The sequence below is a fragment of the Chanodichthys erythropterus genome, chromosome 9 (assembly GCF_024489055.1).
Source record: "Chanodichthys erythropterus isolate Z2021 chromosome 9, ASM2448905v1, whole genome shotgun sequence".
Classification (NCBI taxonomy): domain Eukaryota; kingdom Metazoa; phylum Chordata; class Actinopteri; order Cypriniformes; family Xenocyprididae; genus Chanodichthys; species Chanodichthys erythropterus.
Genome location: NC_090229.1, coordinates 23,792,196 through 23,816,943, shown reverse-complemented (window position 1 = coordinate 23,816,943; position 24,748 = coordinate 23,792,196). Strand labels below are relative to the sequence as shown.

Genomic DNA, 24,748 nt, shown 5'->3' with positions numbered 1-24,748 from the left:
TTAGTTGCAGTTGATTCTTTTGGCAATGAAAAAGACTCCAGTGGCCAAACCCAGCAGCCCAAGAGCCAGACCAACTCCACAGAGCACTGATGGACCGATGCTGGGCTCCTTTATCTCTACATCTGCACAGACACAAATGTTTGTTAAATTCATCATGTGTTTCTAAAAGGAATTAGATATGAAAATTAAATACCCACTCCATGTTCTGGTTTGAGGTTGCTGAAGTGCTTTGTGCTCCACAGAACAGCTGTAAATGTCTCCTTCCTCTGGAATGAAGCTCAAGTATGAAAATACATTAAGTGTCCCGTCATTGTTGGAGTGATATCTACTGACTGTTGTTTCATCTGTCACATTCACATTGTTCTTGGTCCATGAGACTCTGACGGGTGGAGGGAAAAATCCAGTCACATGACAGATCAGGGTATTCTTGACATTCAACTGTGCATCACTTTTGGGATATATTGAGGTCCAGGGGGATTCTGAGGAGACGGACACCACCAATCATAATATGACATTTCAAGCATTTCAGTATTTTTTTGTATGCCTGTTTTATGTCTTACCAAGTGGTACAGATGAATTAGCATATGCCTCTTTAAACACTTCATGAAAGATTCTGCAAACAGATACAGCCTTTTTTGCGTCCTCATACAGTGACGAAAGCTCAATTTGGCCAGCAAAAAAGTCAGGTAATGTCATGATTCCTTTTTGCTCTTTGAAATCCACATGTGCCACCTGATCATCATCACATTTGACAATGAAATCTTCTTGATCTGAGTCACCGCATGCTAGTATCAGCCCAAATTCATGATAACCTAAAATATTAGGCCAGATTATTATTATTGGGAATATAGAGATATAATTATATTAAGGAAGTTATGATCCCTTTAAATAGATGTACTTTTGCAACTATTATATAATTTTTTAAAAGTATTTATCAGCTATTTATAGTATATAAAAACATATGTACAGTTACCACTATCATACCTACAATACTGTATACTGTGTGTGAAAATATCAAGTTATAATCACTCATACTCACATACTTACTGCATATACTGGAACATTAAAGTTACAAAATAACAGAAATGTATTTATGGTACCTCAACTGATATGTACAAAGATAACTGTTGGTTATTAAGATATTAAACAGGTGGTACAAAACAAAGAGCATATGGGTTTTACTCATTTTTTCATGATACAAGAAATTTAGGCAATTTATGATGAAGCAATAGTGATTTTATACTTACTTTGGGTGTTAATGTAAACAACACAGACACAGATGACTATAATTCTCAAGAATCCTTCCATTTCAGTAAGTCAGTGAACAGTAAGAGGATATAGCAGAATATGCCACTCAAATAGTATCAGCGGCTTTTCATGTCAAACAGCACAACCTTCTCTTTTTTTTTTTTTTTTTTTTTACTTACATCATCCAATTTGGTCGTGTAGTCATCCGGTGACATAATAGTCTCTAAGGCAGGGGTGTCAAAAATGAAATACTGCCATTTATTACTCACCCTCATGCCAATCCACACCCCTAATACCTTCGTTCATCTTGGGAACACAAATTAAGATATTTTAGTTGAAATCCGATGGCTCCGTGAGGCCTCCATAGGGAGCAATGACATTTCCTCTCTCAAGATCCATAAAGGTACTAAAAACATATTTAAATCAGTTCATGTGAGTACAGTGGTTCAGTATTAATATTATAAAGCGACAAGAATATTTTTGGTGCACCAAGTAAATAAATAAATAAATAATGACTTATTTATGACCGATTTCAAAACGCTGCTTCAGGAAGCTTCGGAGCATAATGAATCAGCGTATTGAATCATGATTCAGATCGTGTGTCAAACCGCCAAACTGCTGAAATCACGTGACTTTGGCACTCCGAACAGCTGATTCGACACGCTGATTCATTTATGCTCCGAAGCTTCCTGAAGCAATGTTTTGAAATCGGCCATCACTAAATAAGTCATTATTTTGTTTTTTTTGGCGTACCAAAAATATTGTTTTTTTAATATTAATTTTGAACCACTGTACTCACATGAACTGATTTAAATATGTTTTAGTACCTTTATGGATCTTGAGAGAGGAAATGTCATTGCTCCCTATGCAGGCCTCACTGAGCTATCGGATTTCAACAAAAATATCTTAATTTGTGTTCAGAAGATTAACGAATGTCTTACGGGTGTGAAACGGAATGAGGATGAGTAATTAATGACAGAATATTCATTTTTGGGTGAACTAACCCTTTAACACAGGCACATGCTAAATACAGACAAAAAGAGGAGAACAGACGTGCCAGCAGAGAAAATACTGTACCATGCACAAGCTCACTGTTCGCAAAAAATAGGAAAAATAATATAAATATTGAATTGGGGATGATATGAATGTATCTCTGAAGGGAGCTGTCTTCAGAAAAGTTTTGATGTCTTTCCTCTTATCTCTGTATAAAGTAGTAGCCTATTGATGCTTTGTGAATAGTGTTAACGATGAAAACGCTATCACTGCTGTTCCATAAGCGCCACCTACTGTCAGAGAGTGAATTTGCATTTCATTCAGTCCTTCTGCTGATTTTGTTTTGTGCGTCTTATGTAGAATAATATCACAAAGCTAAAGTCAGACAATGCTGTTTTTGCTGTTAATCTTGAAATTATACAATAATTTATCCCTCTACCGCATAGTGTTGCCATATGGCAACATACTCTTTATGTTCATTTCCTTGCCACCGTCTCTTTAAGAGAACATTGTAGTTTTTTTTATTGGTAAGAGAAGACCTTGATTTAGCCAATGATGTGCTTTGGTTAAGTCACATGACATGCATTTTTTTTCTGTGACGCGTTATCTGACAGACTGCCATCTCTTGTCGGTAGTTGCTGAAAGCAAACTAAAACGTCAGTAACAAACAAGGACCTGCCCATGTCACATTCACAAAAAAAATGTTAACATCATCTCAGGTAAGGTATGAAGACACATTCACCACTCAAAAATGTTTTTATGAAATTAGTTTTTGGTAAATCGAGAAAATGTCTGTGTTGCCATATGGCAACACTGCGCAATAATGGAATGACATTATTATAATATGTTAGATAGCTAGCAAAGATCAGCTGCAGTCTGTTAAGCTGTAACAATAAAAACATTTATGCTAGTGATATAATGTTGATAGTCGGTTGGTAGTCGTATGTTAAGGACTGCCATGGCATTTGTATTATGGATAAAATCAACATCAGAGATCTGCCATCACAGCCATGTATACTGGCCCAGACCTACCACTGTCCTACCATGGTGTCTCAAAAAGGCAGGTGCAAGTGTCTGTAAGTGTATTGTAAGTGTGAAGAGCACCAAATGTGATGTCTACATGTGTCTCACCTTTGGAAAAAAAAAAATGCTTTTTGAAGTTTCATACAGAAAAAAGGTTAAATTTAAAGAATATAAAGCATTATTCAGCAAAAGAGAATGGAAAAACACAAGATGTTGGAAAATAAGTATAAGGTATTGTTAATAATTACTGCTAAAACTTATAATAGCACTAATTGATTCAATACAAACAACATTTCTGAGGAAAAATATGAACTATATACACTTACACTTATTCTAAGTTTTTCCACTATTGTACGTTGTTGCCATATGGCAACATATCATAAAGTACCTTAAAATAATATTTTTTTTTTCAAATTGTTTTTACAGCACTTTAAGTTAAGCCATTCTAAGAAAAGAAAAAGAGTCAAATTTTTTTTTTATAGATTTATCATAATGCGTGCGGTAGAGGGTTAAATTAAAAACAACTGCTTATGCGCATAACATTTTTGTTGGGATTGTGATAAAAATGCAGTGTTTGCCTCTAATATCAAAGAGCTACACATATTTTTTGAACAAATAAACAACAAATAAAAAAGAATCTGCACCCAGTATCAGAATCGCCCAATTTGCTTCTAAAAAAATTGGAATTGGCCATAAAAAATCAATAGGTGCATCACTAATAAAAAAATACTAAATAAAGCATTACTTTAAAAATCTAATAGTCTTTCCGCTGTAAAAACAAATGCAGTTTTAAAGAGCAGTGTACTGTAACTGCAAATTAATTTGTTGTTTATATGGTTAATATTAATGCAAATATCAGCGTACTAAGGTTTTTTAAATAAAGGTCATTCGGCCTGCACACGGTTAATTTTTTTTCCAATCCGGATCCAGCTTAAATCAGCTTAATCAGTTTTAGCAGTTTCTTTTCAGCAGAGTTGTATGTCTACATAAAGACCTTTGGTGGCAATAGTTTCTTTTTTCTTATGATGCTTTTGGGAAATGCAGCCATGTTTGAGCTACTAACAGGCTAAAATCCAGTTCAAGGAATGTATGGATGTCATAATAAGTAAGACTAAAAAAATAGGTAACAGTGACCTCTGGTGGTTAACTTGTGGAGTATAAGTCTCAAATGTGATGGAAGCAGAGACATGGTGAAAAAAAATGTAACCCTTTATAGTAAAAGCTGTAAATTAAAGTGAAACAAATTTTCTTGCAAACTAATTTGTATTGACAAAATACAATAAAACCTAGAAATAGATCACTAGAGTGAAGAAATCTTAAAAACCAAGAAAACAAGACCAGAATATAAATCACTCATAACTGACAATAACATAAAAAGGCCTGTTTCACACGGTTGACACAAACAAAGCGAATAGTAGATGATACTTAACAGTAAGTTTGGCTGGTCATAAGTAATCAATTCAAATAAAATTTTATTATAGGCATATTTTAAAAGTTTTACAAATACATGCATTTTGAATGCCATTTAAAGCTTAAAATAAACATTAAATGGAATATTTTACCTGTCTGCTGCCTTTGACATCATATGGAAAGATGGTCTCAAATAGTATAATTTTAAAATATTGACAAATACCAACCAATTGTACCAACAGTCTACTGATTATTTACAGTTTTTCTCAATCGATTTGACACATTTCTCTGAATGAATGTAGTTGCTCTCACAATTAACACAGCAAACTATACACACTCTTATGCTGGCAAAACAGTTCAGTATTTACTGCATAATACTGCATTATTCTAGTAAGGCATTTATCTGTAAATAAATACTAACATCAAAACTACAAGTGTGCTCTCTGTTGATCTGATAACAAATTCAGTTGTAGATACAAAACATGAATGATATGACAAGTTTAGTTGCATAATGGTGAGTTTTTGCCCCCAAATAAATAAATAAATCAGTGAATCAGTGAAGTTTATAGATCTTGCCTCTCATTTACATCTGCAGCAAAAAGTTTGTGGAAAAAAGTTGTAGTTTATTGCGCTTTGAAAGTAATGTTATAAAAATGTGATAAATGCTGTTTTACCAATTGATGTTTTTCTTTTTGGTTGATACATTGACACACACTACCACAAGACAGACTGTTCGTCACTGTATACAAAAATGTCTGGTTTCAAAGTTAACAGACTGAACAAAACCTATAGTCACCATCATAATAATACTATATAGTGTAAAACAACAGTAATCTGCTACTGAATATGAATAGCATAATCTTTTATTGTAAGGGACATGTATCAACATAGGCTTAAAATTTTTTATTTACAGTTTTTCTCAATTGATTTGACACATTTCTCCAAATGAATGTTGTTGTAACAGTTCAGCCCATGCACAGTTCATCCCTCCAGCAGAGGGAGCCGCCACCTGAGTTTTAGCGGTACTTCCTGTTTGTAGCCTTGTAAGCCATGTGCTTTTCTGAATACCTTGCGACGTATTGCATGTTAACTCTGCCTTACCAAGCCTTTAATCTTATCTCTGTCTATTCCATGTGTCTTGACCATTTAGCCTGTGTTTGGATTTACCCTTTTGTCGACTGTTTTGGATTTGGCCTGTTGTCTGCTTGCCTTGCTGTGTTTTTGAACCTTGCCTGGACTTTGACTACGTCTTTTGCCTGCCGTCTTGTATTGTTCATTGGCTGCTCCAAGTCTTTATTAAAACCAACAACTCATTTGTTAATCTCGTTCAGGTGACTAGAGCTGGGAAATCTTCAAAGCCAAGAAAGCAAGACCAACATTTAAATCACTGATGAAAACATAAAAAGGCTTGTTTCACAAAGTCGACACAATGAGTGAATCATTGAGTCATTCATTCAAACATATTTTTTAATAATTAATTCAAATTTAAATTTTTAAATAGACTGCAGCGATTATCATTTTGTCAGAACCTATAGTAACATACATTATCTTGTTTAGTATTAGAATTTTAGACAAAAAATATTTCATCAAGGTCCACCCACTTGAAGATTTCTGGCCTTGCCACTGGGATACACCTGTGTATCCTCACCCATAGCTCCTCAGGAAGCTTCCTCACTCCTCGATCCTCACCTCCTCATAGTGAAATGAGACGGTGCATTCCAAACGGGAAATATTGCCCTCTGAAGGGCTCTTCGGAGTGAAAACAGTCACGGCCATATTGAAGGGTCGTTCCAAACCGAAGTGCTCAAAACTGGCCACTTCAAAGGGCCCTTCGGAATGAAGGGTACAACTGATGGACACTTCAGGCCCCCATGATCCTTTGCATAGGGAAGTTGTTTGACGTCACAGAATGGGTACAGGAGGTTAGGAGTTCGATTTTACCTATAAATGTTTAGGCCTTTATATAGTATTTTTCTATACTACTGCAATATTTATACTAGTTACATTTGGTACATTATTGTGGTCAAAATGACACTGTACTTCAACAAAAATACTTTACAGCTCCGTTTATCAGTCCATTCAAATGTTTCAAATACATAGACACAATATACATTATATTTAAAGTAAAAGACCAGCAGTAGCTTATAATGTTACTACAGTAAATTAATGCATAATAGCCTACAAAGAGTAAACCAGGGGAAAAAAGACGAAGGCGCCTCCTTGATTGTCACATTAAGATGACGCTGAAGTGCGTTCCAAAAAAAAATGTTTTTTTTAACCCCCTACACCCTTCATCCCTTCGAAGCTCTCACTCCGAAGGGTAAACCCTTTGAAGGGATTAGGGCATAGGGATGAGCCCTTCCGAATGGAACGCAGGGAGAGAATCGAGATGTCCATCAAGATGGCTAACTTTGATCTGTTTCCGGGTCACAGGCTGCAGGACAGAGGAGAGAGGAAATAAAGAAGCATCAGTTTGTAGCAGCAGATAGTGATGGGCGATTCCAAAACGCTGCTTCATGAAGCTTCGAAACCTTTATGAATCTTTTGTTTGAAATCAGTGGTTCGGAGCGTATTTCAAACTGCTAAAGTCACGTGATTATATCATAATTGTTTCGAGACATTTCGAAATTTCAATGCTTCACTGCTGGAGGCGATCTTTCTGAACCCAGCAGTGAACCATTGAACAAGTGTCTATGGTTTTTACCTGATTTCTGATCAGTTTTATACATTTGTAGACGTTTCAATTACACATTAGTATAATTAAAATGAATAGTTAATAGTCTTTTGGCCTGTTTAGCTCTACCATAAGTCTACCATGGAACAAACAAAACAAGAACTAACAATGCCATATTTGTAGTTGTGTTGATTTGCACAGATCCAATGCAAATTTGCATTGCAAAATCGAAAATAATAATAATACTGTCTTCCTTAAATTGACATTTAGATATATTTTATTACTACTCATCTTTCAGTAGATGTTCATTCATTGTGGTTTAAAACTGTTATTAAAGTTTATGTTTTAGATATTTTTTTTCATTTTGGTGTGGATAAATTTTTACACACTACTACAAGATGCAAAAAGTATCAAAATGATGTCTGGTTTGCTTCAACAAAACTTTATTTTCACTATCACAATACATCTACACCATAACTACACTCTTGTCGTGGCTGGAGTTTAAAGTTGAGGTGGCAAAAGTCGTTGGTCAAACTTTGCAGCAAAACTTAACTTAGAACACGAGACTCTCAATTGAAAACAAAGTTAAAGTAAAAGAAAATGAAAGTTAGTAAGAAATTGGATGGCTTGAATGAGCTGCTTGTCTGTCCTTCATAGTCTGTTCTTTTCTACGCCATATTATTCTGTTGTCTTATTCTTTGTTCTTACTTCAAGTCTTAGTTTTAGTCCTAGTGTTTTTCTCCTATTGTCTTAGTGATGTGACTGTTTAACCTTAGGTGTTTGTCCAACCTCTTTGAGGAGTTCTGGCCAATCAGGTATTGTCTTGTTTCAAAGGTGGCTTTTTCCGAGGTGTTATCTCAGGGCCTTTTGAATTACATGATTTATATTAAACGGAATATGGTACATAGATTTCATTCAAGCCATGCTCTAAATTGAGAATAAAGATTTGCGTTCATACCAGACAAGACATACTTTCAATCAACCGTTCAAAAGTTATACAATTACATGAACTGTAAGTGTTTATCACATGTATAAGGGGTAGCGTTATGCAGTTGCAAGATGTGTGATAAGTCTGTTTTAAATTGTCTTGGAACAATTAGATGCAGTTTTAGTTGTAGAAACAGTCTCTGTGGGGTTTTCTTTAAAGTTTCAACAGTGTCACTTAGGGCTGGGTACCGAACTCTATACTTTTTAGGTACCGATCGAACTGCCTCGATACTACCGAATATCGAAAAGTGTCTTGTCATTCGGTACCAAATTTCGGTACCTCAGAATGGAGCCGAGTAGAGGGGCGGAGAAATGCTTTCGCTGTCTCGTTGAGGAGCAAGTAACGTTGCGCTACATTATTATTTATATCTAAATATATAAAACTATACGCGCGAGAGAGACTCTATGTGCGAGAGGGCGAGTGAATCAACGGTTTCGTTTTCAGTTTATCTCCGAATGGACGGGTGAGAAACGGCTGTTTATGTGAGCAGCCGGTTCACTGCAGATACTGTTAACAGAAAACAAAAGTGTCGCACTGCCTGCAGAAACAGCGGAACGCGCAATGTTTTTTAGACTAGTTATGGACAGGTACAACACACAGCAGCTTTACATCAGCGTTCGTCCCTCAAGTCTATGGAAACACGCGACCGGTTCGTGACAGGCTCGTTCGCCTGCACGAGCACAGGCTCTGCCTCTGGCTCCAGAACGCGAACAATTCTGCTGAAAAAGGGGTATCCGCGTCCTCCTGATACTGCGGATAATCTGCGGGTCGGGCCAAGTAATAAAAAAATAACATTCAAATTAATTGCGGGTGGATGAGAGAGGAATCATTAATGTTTTGATTTTAATAAAGACACAGAACTCTTATTTCAACGAACTTGCGTCACTCTTACTTCCGCTTTGATCTTGTTAATAATAATTAATTTTTTGAAGAAGAACAATTGCTGAGTGATTTAAAAAGAGCCTCACATACTGAATTTTTGCATTGAAAACTAAACTTTATTAAAACTATTTGCACTGATTTATTGTGTTGGGTAAATTTAGTTAATTTGTGCTTTTTTTATTCCCCGCAGTGGCTCAGGAGATGAGTCTTTGAGTCTGAAAAAAAGTCAACAAAATTAAAATATAAAACCAAATATTTTTTTTTTGAGGTTATGTAACCTTGTTTAAACAGATTTTATAAAATTGGTATCGAAAAAGGTATCGTTTAGGTATCGGTATCGAAGTCAAGGTATCGGTATCGTCTCGGTATCGAAAATTTTTGAACGATACCCAGCCCTAGTGTCACTCATAGGTCACTCAGAGAAGCAGGTCTGCATTGTCTCTCTCTTTTTATCTGGAGATCAAAGACTCTGACGTTATCTTCTTGTGGCCTAAACTGTGTTATCTTTTTGACCAATTAGTTTCTACAAATGGCTTAAAGTTTGCCACCTTTCTCCTCAGTCAGAAAGCATGTGTGGCCATAAAAGTACCTAGCAGGGGGTTGTTTTGTAGACGGACTGGTGCTGAAAATTTGATTCTCTAAGCTTGGATCCTGCAATGTTGATTTGGGCCTCTGGAATTATGTTTTGAAAGAATCATCTGAAAGATTCATTTGTCTGGTTCGTCCTCAATCCCTACATGAGTGATTATTATATCTAAAAATAAATAGCAAATTAATGTATGGTTTAATTTGGGCTCTGTTGTTAATATTATAGTAATGTACAAGAATTTGCTCCCTATAGTTTACAGCATTAGCAGAGATTTTTTTTTTTTTATCCTGAAGAAAATTCTAATTATATTTGAATTAATTTAAAGACACACAATTTGTTCAGTAAACCACTGTTTTAAAAAAAGAAAGAAAGGAAAATAAGCAACTTTGTTTAGTTTTCTCCCTCCTGCTGTACCAAATTGGTACCGAAAAGTGACTTCAATACTGAGGTACGTACTGAACCGTCATTTTTGAGTACCGTTATACCCCTATTACTCAGTGAAAAATATTTCATACAGTTGCCCTTTCATGGTCATATTGATGAGAAATCAATGTCAGATTAGTAGCAAATTGTAGGTCAACTTAATCAAGTTAATGATAGAGTTTTGTTTCTATAAAACAAATCAAATCATTTGACAGACTAAAAAAAAAAAAAAAAATTATTATTTAACCTTTATTCCTTGAGCACTCCACTTTAACATGTGCTTTGCTTAATCACTCGCTTTTTCGACCTCTATATTCTTAGGTATCTTAGGTATACTGCTGCCATCTACAGGACAATAATAGGAATAACAACTGATCACCACAGTGTGAAGGTTTGGCAGGTTCGCAGCAGCAGTTAGGCCTGCTGACACATGTTGTGTATTCTTCCAAACAATATTTGCAAATATATTTATTGCATTTATATTTTCAAAAATATTTATTAACTTTTATATAACATATGATCTAACTGTAGCCTACCATTGCTTTTCTGTGCTTCTTTATATTTATTTATTTATTTTACTTCCTTTTTTTTCTGGGGAAAGAATACGTAAGAGGACTGTATGCATTACAGAGATCAGGAATTCATTCTGTCAAACTTCCTCATGCTTCTTATAAACATGGTTATTCTATTGTGCCTATCAGTTTTAACATCAACTTACCATCATATACCCAGTGTCCAATTATTGTTTGTAAGTTCAGTGAAACCAAAAACCATTATCATTTTTGTCATCTTCTGGTTCAAACATTGTTACAAATATTACAAATAGTACATTCATAATATGTATTTAGAGTTAAAAACACCTGATTATCAGACTTTATCTTGAAAATTGATAGCAGCTGCATTTAAATGTAACCTGATTGGTGGTGAAAGATTTATAGAGCCACTGTACTTTTTATCCATGATATAAATATCCGATTGAGATTATCCATAAACCATACATCAATTTATCTTCACTGAGATGTCATACACTCTAGGATGTAGACAGATGATGAATCAACATAGAACATGGATTCAATTGAATTAACCTTTACCAAAATAAAAATCAATAAAACAGCTGTGTACATTGGCATTGTAGTTGAACTGGTTGTGTTTGGTGTCTCTGAAGATCTTATGGAAGTCTCATGTCTTTCATAAGCTGATACAGTCAGTCACTCATTGTTAACTCTTAATTGCTGCTGAGTGTCGGCAGAGGTGCAGAACATCTGATGTATTGACTTCCAGCTCATATGATGTGTGCTAGTAAATAAGGGAACATGAATATGAAGTCATAAGTATTTTACAACATAATAAAAATGGAGACATCATGATATTTCTAATGCCTTATTGCAATTTTGTTTTGAAAATGTGTATGTGATGTTTGTGAACCAACCTGTGTGTTTTCTTTTGTAGTAGATCAATCCTCCTGCTGCTATAATCACCCCCAAAACCATCCCTGCAGCACCAGTTATCATTTTATTTCTGTCAGACTCTGACAGAGATGAATCTGAAAAATAAAATAAAATTGTGCTGGAATATTCTATGTAAGCAATAAGGTACGAGAGGCTGTGCTACTGACCAATCAGAATCAAGGACAGGAACTAACCGTTTTATAAGTAAGCAGTAAGTTATGAGAGGCTGCTGTATCGTGAATAAGACACGGCCGAAGGGTGTTGTATAGGCACAATGGGAAGCGAAGTACTCACGATACAGCACCAGCCTCGAGTACCTTATTGCTTTTATAAAACTGTTACCACACAATAACTTAACTGTTAAAAGGACAAGATATTGCAGCAGACATTTAAACAGATTTTTTCATTATGAACATAGGACTGACCTGAAGGAAAATGCTAAATCTGAATGAAGGTAATACTGTAAATTCGCTCACTCGATCTCTTTCTGATACATAATACAGTAAGCTTCAATGAACAATATTGAGAACAAGCAGTTTACGTTGCTAAGAGTGGTTACTAAGGGTGTTGTGTAGTGATACACAGAACTGTTGGGTGAAGCGGCCATAGCCATGTTTTATCATGAATAAAACACAGCTATTGACCAGTCAGAATCAAGGACAAGGAACTAACCATTTTATAAGGTTTGCTATGTAATGGACACAATTCTGTCAGTTGCCTTGAGATAAATTTGCTATTGATAACCAGCAACCCAACGAGTCACTAGAGTTTCACTTTTTAAAAATGAAATAGAAATTGCTTAACAAAGTTTTAATTTTGTTAAGAATAAGTTCAGAAGACTTTCAAGGGAGGCATAAAAAACAAACTGAGAACCACTGAACTACAATAATAGTGATGCTGCCTTAACAAGAGTCCTCTGTGATTGTTTAAATTGTTTAGGTTATGAAACGAACAAAATAGTTTCCTCTTGTTCAGATGAAAACAAAAAGGGAACAAGCAGACAGTAAAATCTATTGTTTGGTTTCTGTGGTCATCTGTCTCAGTGTATTTTATAGTATCAACCCTGTTCTTACCCCAGTGATAGATCATGGGTCTATGAGAGCTGGCGTGCTCCACCACACAGGAGATCTTCTCTCCAGGTTTGGGAAAGTATTCCAGGTGGGAGTGAATCTGGTAGTACCAGTCTCCATCAGCCAGCTCCTCAGTGGAGGTCACATCAGCTGTCACCTCTTTATCATCTCTCATCCACGTCAGCTTGATGGGTTTGGGGTAGAAGTCATAGGCACTGCAGATCAACATGGCTGGACTTTTACCACTTGCCCGCCTTACTGACTGAACAACGACTTCTGGTTTTACTGTAGACATGATGAGGTTCATTTTGTGTTTTGATTCACATGTGTGGTTTCAAAAAGTTTTTAGTGCTCAATGCATCTCACCTGTTTTTTCTATCATAGGGAGGAATTGCTGCCCAAAGCGCTTGCAGTCTGCAATGTTTTTCTCTGCCTCCTTATGTAGCAACTCAGGGTTTTTATTAAAATCATCCGCCCATTTCATTGCATATTCAGTGTAAGCAACAACTTTATTTTCAGTACTGTTAAATCTCAGCAATTCAGTTTTGTCATAATATATTGAGTAAATGAGCTCAACATTTTGTAGAGAACCATGTACACGACAGAGAATTAGGAAGAATCCATAATGTCCAAGAACTAAAAAACAAACAGCCAACAAACCTTTTGACAGTTTAATAATAATAACACTGATACAGTAATAATAATCATAAAGTTCTGATACAGTCTGTTTAACTTTGCAAAAACTTCACAAATATTTCTAAACAAGAAATTTCAGAGTAAAGATATTTGGGTAACACTTTACATTAAGGTTCCCTTTGTAAAGGGTTTATAAAGGTGTTTGTTAATGAGTAATAAGTCATTTACAAATGCATTATAAATCATTAATAATGCAGTTATAACTGCATGAATAAAAAGGCGACTTTAATGCAATACCTGCCAAATAGTGAGCCGTTTTTAACTCACATGTTATAAATGCTTAATAAATGTATTTATTAACATATTTAACTCAAAACCAGATTTCTGGTTTATTTTATGATGCAGCAAAAATTGACTATCATAATTAGACTGAAGGTTGTTGTATTTGTGCTTTCTTATTAATATCTCATGACTGCCACTTGTCTTACTATGTTGCTTACCAGAAGTTTTTGTCTTACCCATGATACTCTCCAAAAAGGTCATGATGCCTCTCCACAGCAGTGTATAAAAACAAAATTATTGTTTTTTTAAAGACAAAATTCCAACTTTATTTTGAAAATAAAACAAAAGATAATAACCATAACTTGATTAGATATTAAAGTCTGTGTGAACCGGAAGTTGCAAACGACTCTTCTCCAGTGTTGTGACGTATTTCCAAGTGAAACAGAATATTGAATAGAGGGCAGAGTTTTACTTTAGTGCTCCTCCTTTCCATCTCTCGCACTCCTCCTCTCCATATCTCACTCATAGCAGACGAACGGTTGCAGAAGAGTGGTTTACACGTTTTCAACCCAAGCCGTCAAACTGACGTTATCAGAGAAGGAACGCCATTCCAGACCAGAAGTAACTTTTCAGATTTTGATTAAAGATTACTGCGGCAAACAAGTTTTTTCTGTGTTTTAACTTGCACGGATTCATTGTTCACCACAAGACCCGTAATATGACCAGTAATAATATTAATGTAAAGTGAAAACCTGTGAACCATTTATTAATGAGTTATGAACATTAACAACCTATGAAAAGGAACCTTAATGTAAAGTGGAAACCTGTTAACCATTTATTAATGAGTTATGAACATTAACAACCTATGAAAAGGAACCTTAATGTAAAGTGGAAACCCGTGAACCATTTATTAATGAGTTATGAACATTAACAACCTATGAAAAGGAACCTTAATGTAAAGTGGAAACCTGTTAACCATTTATTAATGAGTTATGAACATTAACAACCTATGAAAAGGAACCTTAATGTAAAGTGGAAACCCGTGAACCATTTATTAATGAGTTATGAACATTAACAACCTATGAAAGGGAACATTAATGTAAAGTGGAAACCCGTGAACCATTTATTAATGAGTTATGAACATTAACAACCTATGAAAAGGAACCTTAATGTAAAGTGGAAACCTGTTAACCATTTATTAATGAGTTATGAACATTAACAACCTATGAAAAGGAACCTTAATGTAAAGTGGAAACCTGTTAACCATTTATTAATGAGTTATGAACATTAACAACCTATGAAAAGGAACCTTAATGTAAAGTGAAAACCTGTTAACCATTTATTAATGAGTTATGAACATTAACAACCTATGAAAAGGAACCTTAATGTAAAGTGAAAACCTGTTAACCATTTATTAATGAGTTATGAACATTAACAACCTATGAAAAGGAACCTTAATGTAAAGTGAAAACCTGTGAACCATTTATTAATGAGTTATGAACATTAACAACCTATGAAAAGGAACCTTAATGTAAAGTGAAAACCTGTTAACCATTTATTAATGAGTTATGAACATTAACAACCTATGAAAAGGAACCTTAATATAAAGTGAAAACCTGTTAACCATTTATTAATGAGTTATGAACATTAACAACCTATGAAAAGGAACCTTAATGTAAAGTGAAAACCTGTTAACCATTTATTAATGAGTTATGAACATTAACAACCTATGAAAAGGAACCTTAATGTAAAGTGAAAACCTGTGAACCATTTATTAATGAGTTACGAATATTAATAACCTGTGAAAGTGAACCTTAATGTAGTGTGCATCGTGTTTATTAAAGCAGACGCAGATCTCTTTTGTTTTTTTCCTGGTGACATATTTTATTGTTGAAATATTAATAAGCAATTAATAATTATTCTTGATACCATGATAAAGGATACTGTAATTTTTTGGGAGTGCCAGAGCGGTTATTTATTTAATATAAAAAGCTAACACCGCGAATAAACATATAATATACAAACTAACACAGCGATTATAATATAAACACTTGAAAAACATAGTCTGCAATGTCACTTCAGTTAGCTTACCCATCAAATCAGTAACTTTAAACACAAATTTTACTTTAGAGCATGCCCTGGTAACTGCATGACTTCTTCTCATGATAGTGGCAAGGCTTTATTGGATGCTCACTAGCGCCAACTCCTGTCACACGCCAGAACACGCATGCTTAGTGATGTAACCCTGAAAGAGTATATAAGTATACAGAGTATATAAGTATATAAAGAGTATATATAAAGAGTATATATTAGTATAGCCTAATATATTATTGTCATGTCTAGTTTTCTATAACTTTCTTCATAATAAAAAAAATGCTTCATCTGAATCCTGCTCCCTGACTGCTCTTTACACCAAATGTGACAATAATGTATAATGAGCAATGCATTCTTCTTCTATTTATAATTATTATTATTATTATTATTATACGCAGTAGTAGTAGGCTATATACTTTATTATTCTCTTTCGGGTTCTCATCACTATGCGTGTTGATTCTGGCGTGTGACAGGAGTTGGCGCTAGTGAGCATTCAATAAAGCCTTGCCACTTTTGAGAAGAAGTTACACAGTACTGTTCCAACATGCGTTGAAGGGAATTTGTGTTTACTGATTTGATGGGTAAGCTAACTGTGGTGAAATCGCAGACTTTGTTTTTCTAGTGTTTATATTATATTAGTAATCGCTGTGTTAGTTTGTAGTTATCTTAAACAAATAACCGCTCCGGCGCACCCGCGCATGTACTGTACGGATGACCAAAGCCAAATAACGTACTCAAGTTACAGTGGCCTTTATCATATCAGAAATATCTATTAAATGCATATTAATATGCTGCTAATGTTCTGTAATGGTGCATTAGGTCATTGATTTAATGGTTTACACAACTGTTAATTTAAAAAAATACATATTTAGGTGCCTTTATTCAGCTTGTATCAAATATGTTTGGCTTATAGGTGTGATGTTTATTATCTTTTCTGAATACTTGATTGTTTCTCTGAATGTTTTAATTTAAGTTTACCTGCATAAGCCACTTTTCATGAGAAGTCATGCTCTGTAACTTTGTGCTGTAAAAGATTTTTTATTTTTTTCAAGTTTAAAGTTGTGTTTACTGAGACATTCATCAAAAATAAAATATTTCATCTGAAAAAGATATTATCTTCTGTGTACATTAATAATTAATAAATACATGATTAACGTGTGTTCACACTACATTAAGGTTCACTTTAATAGGTAATTAATGTTTATAACTCACTAAATGAGTTCCACTTTACATTAAGGTTTCTTTTCATAGGTTGTTAATGTTCATAACTCATTAATAAATGGTTAACAGGTTTCCACTTTACATTAAGGTTCCTTTTCATAGGTTGTTAATGTTCATAACTGATTAATAAATGGTTCACGGGTTTCCACTTTACATTAAGGTTCCTTTTCATAGGTTGTTAATGTTCATAACTGATTAATAAATGGTTCACGGGTTTCCACTTTACATTAAGGTTCCTTTTCATAGGTTGTTAATGTTCATAACTCATTAATAAATGGTTAACAGGTTTCCACTTTACATTAAGGTTCCTTTTCATAGGTTGTTAATGTTCATAACTGATTAATAAATGGTTCACGGGTTTCCACTTTACATTAAGGTTCCTTTTCATAGGTTGTTAATGTTCATAACTCATTAATAAATGGTTAACAGGTTTCCACTTTACATTAAGGTTCCTTTTCATAGGTTGTTAATGTTCATAACTGATTAATAAATGGTTCACGGGTTTCCACTTTACATTAAGGTTCCTTTTCATAGGTTGTTAATGTTCATAACTCATTAATACATGATTAACGTGTGTTCACACTACATTAAGGTTCACTTTAATAGGTAATTAATGTTTATAACTCATTAAATGAGTTCCACTTTACATTAAGGTTTCTTTTCATAGGTTGTTAATGTTCATAACTGATTAAAAAATGGTTAACAGGTTTCCACTTTACATTAAGGTTCCTTTTCATAGGTTGTTAATGTTCATAACTCATTAATAAATGGTTCACGGGTTTCCACTTTACATTAATGTTCCCTTTCATAGGTTGTTAATGTTCATAACTCATTAATAAATGGTTCACAGGTTTTCACTTTACATTAATATTATTACTGGTCATATTACGGGTCTTGTGGTGAACAATGAATCCGTGCAAGTTAAAACAAAGAAAAAACTTGTTTGCCGCAGTAATCTTTAATCAAAATCTGAAAAGTTACTTCTGGTCTGGAATGGCGTTCCTTCTCTGATAACGTCAGTTTGACGGCTTGGGTTGAAAACGTGTAAACCACTCTTCTGCAACCGTTCGTCTGCTATGAGTGAGATATGGAGAGGAGGAGTGCGAGAGATGGAAAGGAGGAGCACTAAAGTAAAACTCTGCCCTCTATTCAATATTCTGTTTCACTTGGAAATACGTCACAACACTGGAGAAGAGTTGTTTGCAACTTCCGGTTCACGCAGACTTTAATATCTAATCAAGTTATGGTTATTATCTTTTGTTTTATTTTCAAAATAAAGTTGGAATTTTGTCTTTAAAAAACAATAATTTTGTTTTTATACACTGCTGTGGAGAGGCATCATGACCTTTTTGGAGAGTATCATGGGTAAGACAAAAACTTCTGGTAAGCAACATAGTAAGACAAGTGGCAGTCATGAGATATTAATAAGAAAGCACAAATACAACAACCTTCAGTCTAATTATGATAGTCAATTTTTGCTGCATCATAAAATAAACCAGAAATCTGGTTTTGAGTTAAATATGTTAATAAATACATTTATTAAGCATTTATAACATGTGAGTTAAAAACGGCTCACTATTTGGCAGGTATTGCATTAAAGTCGCCTTTTTATTCATGCAGTTATAACTGCATTATTAATGATTTATAATGCATTTGTAAATGACTTATTACTCATTAACAAACACCTTTATAAACCCTTTACAAAGGGAACCTTAATGTAAAGTGTTACCGATATTTGTATCTACAATTTCAATTAAATGGCATTTTTAGTAAAAACAAATTTAACATAGAACTATTTCATCACTACATTAAAGTCAGATTATAGCTTACCTGTTTCAAACAAAATATGCAACAACAAGGCCAGGTGTATCACAAGATCATATCGCATTTTGCATTCAGTGTTGTTTCACTGGCATGGCGATGGAATGAGCACTAAAGCGGTTACAGTAAATGTCTTAAATGATGCCAGTTTGGCATCACAACTCATCAAACTGGAAAATCAAGCTTATGACTGACCGACAAAACAACATGTGATTGAGTAACAATGGGACATTCTTCACAAGAGCTGAAACACAAAAAACTGAAGTGAAAGTTCTGTATGCTTTCTGACAAATGGACATTATTCATAAACTAACTTGACTGTAAGTTTTTTTTTTACTTGGGTTTTTTCATCTGAGGACTCACATGAGATTTTAGGTCACCCTCTCACCCAAAAAAGATTCAGAAATGTATGTGTCTAAAATGTGGAATGTTTGTGTTCTTGCCCCAAAACTTTATACCCTTTTGTGTGTGTGTGTGTGTGTGTGTGTGTGTGTGTGTGTGTGTGTGTGTGTGTGTGTGTGTGTGTGTGTGTGTGTGTGTGTGTGTGTGTGTGAATAAAAATGCACTCTCTGTAATATATATACAGTACAGTCCAAAAGTTTGGAACCACTAAGATTTTTAATGTTTTTAAAAGAAGTTTCGTCTGCTCACCAAGGCTACATTTATTTAATTAAAAATACAGCAAAAATAGTAATATTGTGAAATATTATTACAATTTAAAATAACTGTTTTCTATTTGATATATTTCACAATGTAATTTATTCCTGTGATGGCAAAGCTGAATTTTCAGCATCATTACTCCAGTCTTCAGTGTCACATGATCCTTCAGAAATCATTCTAATAAGCTGATCTGCTGCTCAAGAAACATTTAATGTATTTAAATAATATTTGTGTACAATATTTTTTTTCAGGATTATTTGATGAATAGAAAGTTCAAAAGAACAGTGTTTATCTGAAATCTAATCTTTTGTAACATTATAAATGTCTTTACTGCCACTTTTGATTGATTTAATGCTTCCTTGCTGAATAAAAGTATTCATTTCTTTAATTTCTTTTCAAAAAAATAAAAATAAAAATTCTTACTGACCCCAAACTTTTGAACGGTAGTGTATAATGCTACAGAAGCTTTGTATTTCAGATAAATGCTGTTCTTTTGAACTTTCTATTCATCGAGGAATCCTGAAAAAAAAAGTACACAACTGTTTTCAACATTGAAAATAATCATAAATGTTTATTGAGCAGCAAATCGGCATATTAGAATGATATCTGAAGGATCATGTGACACTGAAGACTGGAGTAACGATGCTGAAAATTCAGCTTTGCATCACAGGAATAAATTACTTTGTCAAATATATTTAAATAGTACACAGTTATTTTAAATTGTAATAATATTTCACAATATTACTGTTTTTTACTGTATTTTTAATTAAATAAATGTAGCCTTGGTGAGCAGACGAAACTTCTTTTAAAAACATTAAAAATCTTAGTGGTTCCAAACTTTTGGACTGATATATATATATATATATATATATATATATATATATATATATATATATATATATATATATATATATATATTCATTCAGGAGAATATGCTATGATATTATCTAATTGTCCTATACTGTTGATCCACCACTTAGTTCTATTAAAAACCCCTAGTTTGACCAGTCCTTCAAGTCACTAAGACACCCAACCAGAAGAAGCTCTTGATATATTGTTCAGAGAAACCTCTAACTTCATGTGCTGTTGCAGTGAATGAAGCAGTGAGAAAAAGGCTTCAGTCTTTTTGCTATGATTACAGTATTAACTTATTGTAAATTTTTATTTTAACTGTCCATTTTGTAACTGTCTATTTTTCATTCACTGTGACATTGCAACACAGTATTTCAAATGGCTTTTTTAAAACTGTACAGTTACAGTGCAAAATGCAGTTAGTTGAAATATAACTCAGAATCAACTGTCAGATTATGTTATGTTTAATAGTTCCTGTGTTCATGTTTTCTCTCTTTGTCTCCCTGGTTACTCATTATGTGCTTATTTGTTTCTATAATTACCCATTATTGCCACCTCTCTCTCCTTAAGTTTCCTTTGTTTGCCCTGTGTGTATAAGCCCTGTGTTTCACTTACTCCTTGTCTTTTCTCGTTGACACTAACTGGGTCATTGTGTTGCTATTGTTTGCTCTTGTGATCTCCTGTGTGTTTTGTTTAATAATGACTTTATATTTTTGGAATAGTCCTTCCATCTCCATCAGCCACACATAACGTCAACAGTGGGAAACAATTGTTTATATTTTTAATCAACATCTTTAACTTCAATATTTGAATATAAAAAATATGTGATCTGACATATCTGTCACAAGTAGTTTTTTCATAGATAAGTCTACGAAGGTAGTGAAATTTATTACAAAGTAAGAGTAGTTTCTCATGATCCATGATGCAGCTACTACTTATAGACTTTAAAAACCACCACAATAAATGCAACAGTAGAATATTATATCATGTCTTATGAAGACTTTTATACTATTGTATAACCTCCTCAGCTGTGTATACAATATAGAGCCCTGAAAACAAAACCAAAGCATCTCACTTGAAAAATCGGTGCAACGGGCATTTATGGTTAATTAACATTAAAATAAATTCTAAAATGTACCTTTAGCACATATGCAACTTCACAAGAGAACCAAAACAAAAAGAACATCTACAGGTGTCAGTGTTATTGTATCAATATCATTCAGTTTCTTTTGGCAATGAAAAAGACTCCAGTGGCCAAACCCAGCAGCCCAAGAGCCAGACCAACTCCACAGAACACTGATGGACCGATGCTGGGCTCCTTTATCTCTACATCTGCACAGACACAAAACTGTTTGTGAAATTCATCATGTGTTTCTAAAAGGAATTAGATGTGAATAATAAATACCCACCCCATGTTCTGGTTTGAGGTTGCTGAAGTGCTTTGTGCTCCACAGAACAGCTGTAAATGTCTCCTTCCTCTGGAATGAAACTCAGCCGAGAAAATACATTCAGAGTCCCATCTTTGTTGAAATAATATCTGCTGACTGTTGATTCATCTGTCACATTCACATTGTTCTTGGTCCAAGAGACTCTGACGGGTGGAGGGAAAAATCCAGTCACATGACAGATCAGGGTATTCTTGACATTCAACTGTGCATCACTTTTGGGATATATTGAGCTCCAAGGGGATTCTGAGGAGACAGACACCACCAATCATAATATGACATTTCAAGCATTTCAATAAAAAATGTTTTATTGTTGTTGTTTATGCCTGTTTTATGTCTTACCAAGTGGTACAGATGAATTGGCATATGCCTCTTTAAGCACACCTGCAAAATTTCTGCAAACAGATACAGCCTTTTTTGCGTCCTCATACAGTGGCGGAAGCTCAATTTTTCCAGCAAAAAAGTCAGGTAATGTCATGATTCCTTTTTGCTCGTCAAAGTCCACATGTGCCACCTGATCATCATCAAATTTGACAATGAAATCTTCTTGATCTGAGTCACCACATGCTTCAATCACCCCAAATTCATGATAACCTAAAATATTAAGCCATATTATTATTATTATTATTATTATTATTGGGAATATAATCATATTCATATGTAAATGTAGACAGAGATATAATTATATTGAGACAAGTTACAATCCCTTAAAGAGATATACCTTTGCAGCTATTACAGGTGTATATTCATTTTTGGAGAAGTATTTATCAGCTATATATAGTAGGCCTATATAAAAACACACAGGTCCCACTACAATACCTGTAGCCTACTGTATATTCTGTGTGAAAATATCAAGTTATATATAATCACTCACTCACATACTTGCTGCATATAGCATTAACGTAATAACAACAACAACATAACAAAAATGCACACATTTTTATTTATAGCACCTCAATATGTGCAAAGATAAGATAAAGATATTAAGGATAAAGATATTAAACAGGTGGTACAAAACAAAGAGCATATGGGTTTTACTCCTTTTTTCATGTTATAAGATTTGTTGAGGAGCAAAGGTAATTTATGATGAAGCAATAATGATTTTATACTTACTTTGGGTGTTAATGTAAACAACACAGACACAGATGACTATAATTCTCAAGAATCCTTCCATTTCAGTAAGTCAGTGAACAGTAAGAGGATGTAGCAGAATATGCCACTCAAATAGTATGTCAGTGGCTTTTCATGTGAAACAGCACAACCTTCTCTTTAAGTTTTTTTTTTTTTTTTTTTTTTTTTTTTACATCATCCAATTGGTTGTGTAGTCATCCAGTGACATAATAGTCTCTAAGGGAAGTCCTGAGCAGTGCTGCAAGAAAGAACAAAGTAGGCTATAAGGAAGTTTGACTGTATAGGTTAAGTTGTTTGTTGACCACTAGATGGTACTGCTGGATAACATTAATTAAACATAATCTAAACGGGCCTTCTCTGTGAATTTCATTAAAAACTAACTGATCCACAACTCTGCGAAGTTTAAATGAGACTGATTTTGTTTTTGTTTGTTTTTTAGTTGTTGTTTTTTTTTTTGCATTGCATTGCAGATTAGGCTATATGTGAGAATGAAAAAAATAGGCTTCAGATTTGAGAGGTGATAATAATAATATGCGGAGTGAATTCACGCCTAAACAAGCAGAACCGGTTTTATCATACTTTAATATCAGATGCGGAGAAAAAAATCGGGCCTATAACTTTGAATGAGATCTGCATGAGTGTGGAGAAAGTTATGCTGAGACAATAACTGATGAGAATGCTGTTTTTTGTGTATTTGTTGACATGCTTTGTACTCGCCAAAGCAGGTAAGAGGACGTTATTTTCCTTTAGATCATCTAATGCACAATCAGATGTGTAATTTCAAAGGTTTACGTTACATACAGTAAGCCGAAAGTTACGACAAAAAAAGTCAGATCGATATATGCTTTAGCTCTATGAAAGTGAAACTCATGAGAACTTGAGACTTGGCGCTATTTATGAAATAGCCGAGCAAATACGATTCAAAGTAATAAAATCTGTTACAGCTAATTTGAAAACGACTGACGAATACCTTCATCTGATCGATTGAAAGCAGCATATAGTTCTGTCAGGGCTGTGATGATTGACAATAGCATATGGAGCAACTCAGCGTGTAAAGGACTCTATATAATTGTAGTCTAGTATCTAATCTAATCTAATGCTGCTAATTATAGTAGTACCAATATAATCTGATTTTTCAGCGATGCATGACTTTTTAATGTGACATTTAATTTCTTACACATATAGGATATCTCGACTCAACCCCTTCATTCAGGTATGGCAGAAAAAAAATCTTCCCTGTTTCATTTAAAGGAGTAGCTCACCCAAAAATGAAAACTGTCATTATTCTTATTCTTATGTAGGGTGACCAGACGTCCCGAAAAATTCGGGACAGTCCCGAAATCTAAACTGTTGTCCCGAATCCCGAATCTGGCCCTAATTGTCCCGAAAATTATACTAAAGCAAAATCTTGAGAAGTTATTGTCTGATAAACATTAAAAACTGTCTGCGGAGGTTGAGTCGTCCTGCAACCAGCCCCCGCCGGCTGCTCATTGGCTGCAGCATCTTTTTTCTAAGTTCTAAAAAAATACCGTAGGCGTCTAGGCGCGAATTTAGATATGCATGTCCTTTTTGTTTTAAGCCTTGATGAAGAGAGCGCAAGTTGCTGCAGCCGCGAGGAGGACAGTGATGAACGCGTACACTGAGTGATTGATTGTTCGCAGCACTGTGTACAAAAAAATACTTCACTACACAATTATTTCGTTATTTTCGTTTAAGCTTATTAGCGTTAGGCTATACAGAAGGTCTGATTTATGCACTGTTACTTACAACAGTCATTGTTGTTTTTCTTTTCACAATGACATTTGAGTTCATGATTTTAATGTTGTTTTTTTGTGGCAGACTAAAGACTAATGACAGA

General features: G+C 34.3%; 2 protein-coding genes across 2 annotated transcripts; both read right to left on the bottom strand.

The window, feature by feature from the left end:
- On the bottom strand, window positions 1-22,938 carry LOC137026456 (uncharacterized). The gene is made up of 7 exons (XM_067393812.1): window positions 22,873-22,938; window positions 22,102-22,353; window positions 21,724-22,005; window positions 21,549-21,646; window positions 561-732; window positions 198-479; window positions 1-122 (listed from the first exon to the last, which is right to left on the bottom strand). The coding sequence occupies exons 1-7, from the start codon at window positions 22,931-22,933 to the stop codon at window positions 1-3; spliced, it is 1,269 nt and encodes a 422-aa protein (XP_067249913.1). The 5' UTR covers window positions 22,934-22,938.
- LOC137027185 (HLA class II histocompatibility antigen, DQ beta 1 chain-like) lies at window positions 11,360-18,885 on the bottom strand. The gene is made up of 5 exons (XM_067395100.1): window positions 18,812-18,885; window positions 13,115-13,184; window positions 12,752-13,033; window positions 11,660-11,773; window positions 11,360-11,526 (listed from the first exon to the last, which is right to left on the bottom strand). Exons 2-5 carry the CDS (start codon window positions 13,128-13,130, stop codon window positions 11,513-11,515), a joined length of 426 nt encoding a protein of 141 aa, XP_067251201.1. The 5' UTR covers window positions 13,131-13,184; window positions 18,812-18,885; the 3' UTR covers window positions 11,360-11,512.
- Window positions 22,939-24,748: the final 1,810 nt, after the last annotated feature.

Coding starts and splice junctions, on each gene's coding strand:
- LOC137027185 (XM_067395100.1), bottom strand. Junction 11,774..12,751: donor ACCCATGATCTATCACTGGG/GTAAGAACAGGG, acceptor TTTATTTTTCAG/ATTCATCTCTGTCAGAGTCT.
- LOC137026456 (XM_067393812.1), bottom strand. CDS start 22,933: ATGGAAGGATTCTTGAGAATTATAGTCATCTGTGTCTGTGTTGTTTAC. Junction 21,647..21,723: donor ACCTCAAACCAGAACATGGG/GTGGGTATTTAT, acceptor GTGTCTGTGCAG/ATGTAGAGATAAAGGAGCCC. Junction 123..197: donor ACCTCAAACCAGAACATGGA/GTGGGTATTTAA, acceptor GTGTCTGTGCAG/ATGTAGAGATAAAGGAGCCC.